This window comes from Priapulus caudatus, unplaced genomic scaffold (genome assembly GCF_000485595.1).
Source record: "Priapulus caudatus unplaced genomic scaffold, Priapulus_caudatus-5.0.1 Scaffold1598, whole genome shotgun sequence".
Taxonomy (NCBI): Eukaryota; Metazoa; Priapulida; class Priapulimorpha; order Priapulimorphida; family Priapulidae; genus Priapulus; species Priapulus caudatus.
Window position 1 is genome coordinate 1,368 of NW_014578659.1, and position 1,391 is coordinate 2,758.

The following is a 1,391-nucleotide window of genomic DNA, read 5'->3' on the forward strand; positions in this document are numbered from 1 at the left end:
TCACCAGTATGATATCAGCATCACCAGTATGATATCAGCATCACCAGTATGATATCGGCATCTCCAGCATGATATCAGCATTGTCAGTATGATATCGGCATCGTCAGCATGATATCAGCATCTCCAGTATGATATCAGCATTACCAGTATGATATCAGCATCACCAGCATGATATCAGCATTACCAGTATGATATCAGCATTGTCAGTATGATATCAGCATCACCAGTATGATATCAGCATCACCAGTATGATATCAGCATCGCCAGTATGATATCGGCATCACCAGTATGATATCAGCATCACCAGCATGATATCAGCATCGCCAGCATGATATCAGCATTGTCAGTATGATATCGGCATCACCAGTATGATATCAGCATTGCCAGTATGATGTCCTGATGATTGTTTGCGGCGACCGATCGTGAAAACAAATAATTCATAGTTTATTGTTATCATTTATTAAATCTTTATAGTGCATGTAATTCAAATACAAGTACATGTACTGAAGACAGTCTTTTTTAGGAGAAAACAATATGATAGATGCAATAGTGTTGAGCATCAGTCCATTATCAACAGCAACGAATCATGTTCATGAATCGGCAACGAACAGTTCAATGATTATAAAAGCAGAAAGTCTATAAACTGATCACTCGCAAAATCCAGTTAACGCAAACGAGTAATCGATGATTGAAACACAAATTCTGTAATCATGACCGGCACTATTCATAATCACGCGCTGCCCAATAAAAAGATGAAATCAAAGCAAAATAGAAAGGAGTCAGTGTTTGTCAGCCTAATGTTGTGATCATACAGACAGCGGGTGCCTTATGTATCAGCATGCACAATTTACTTCATCTAATATTACCGGGAGTGTCATAATATGGGTCTATCTTATGACATCTATATTTTGACACTCCTGGTATTATCAAGACGACGATAACTTTTATTATATCATTATTATTCTCTTATTACGTATTTATTTTTCGTAACTGCTTTACATCTAGCGATCATGATCAATGCAATTAACTAATCACGATCGATCTTTGATTGATTGACTGCAGCCGATGATCGATGACTCATTTCCAATTGATTCCGATCATCACTGGTCGCCGGTTTGTTGGCATCTCTCTGTTGCAGGTCAGTATGAGGACTTGCTTCGACATTTTGACAAATGCGGATACCCACCAGATGTTAACTATCTGTTTCTCGGAGATTACGTCGATAGGTATGTAAAGCAGGCAGGTGTGTACAGCAGGCAGGTGTGTACAGCAGGCAGGTGTGTACAGCAGGTGTGTACAGCAGGCAGGTGTGTACAGCAGGTGTGTACAGCAGGCAGGTGTGTACAGCAGGTGTGTACAGCAGGTGTGTACAGCAGGTATGTACAGCAGGT

The 1,391-nt window shown here is 40.1% G+C and overlaps 1 protein-coding gene across 1 annotated transcript in view; it reads left to right on the top strand.

Annotated features, from left to right (window-relative positions):
- The window catches only part of LOC106817112 (serine/threonine-protein phosphatase PP1-alpha catalytic subunit-like), an 18,563-nt gene that overhangs the window by 229 nt on the left and 16,943 nt on the right, over window positions 1-1,391 (top strand). The window contains exon 2 of the mRNA XM_014821762.1: window positions 1,139-1,226. Within this exon, the coding sequence (XP_014677248.1) occupies window positions 1,139-1,226 (88 nt within the window). The remainder of the gene's footprint in view (window positions 1-1,138; window positions 1,227-1,391) is intronic.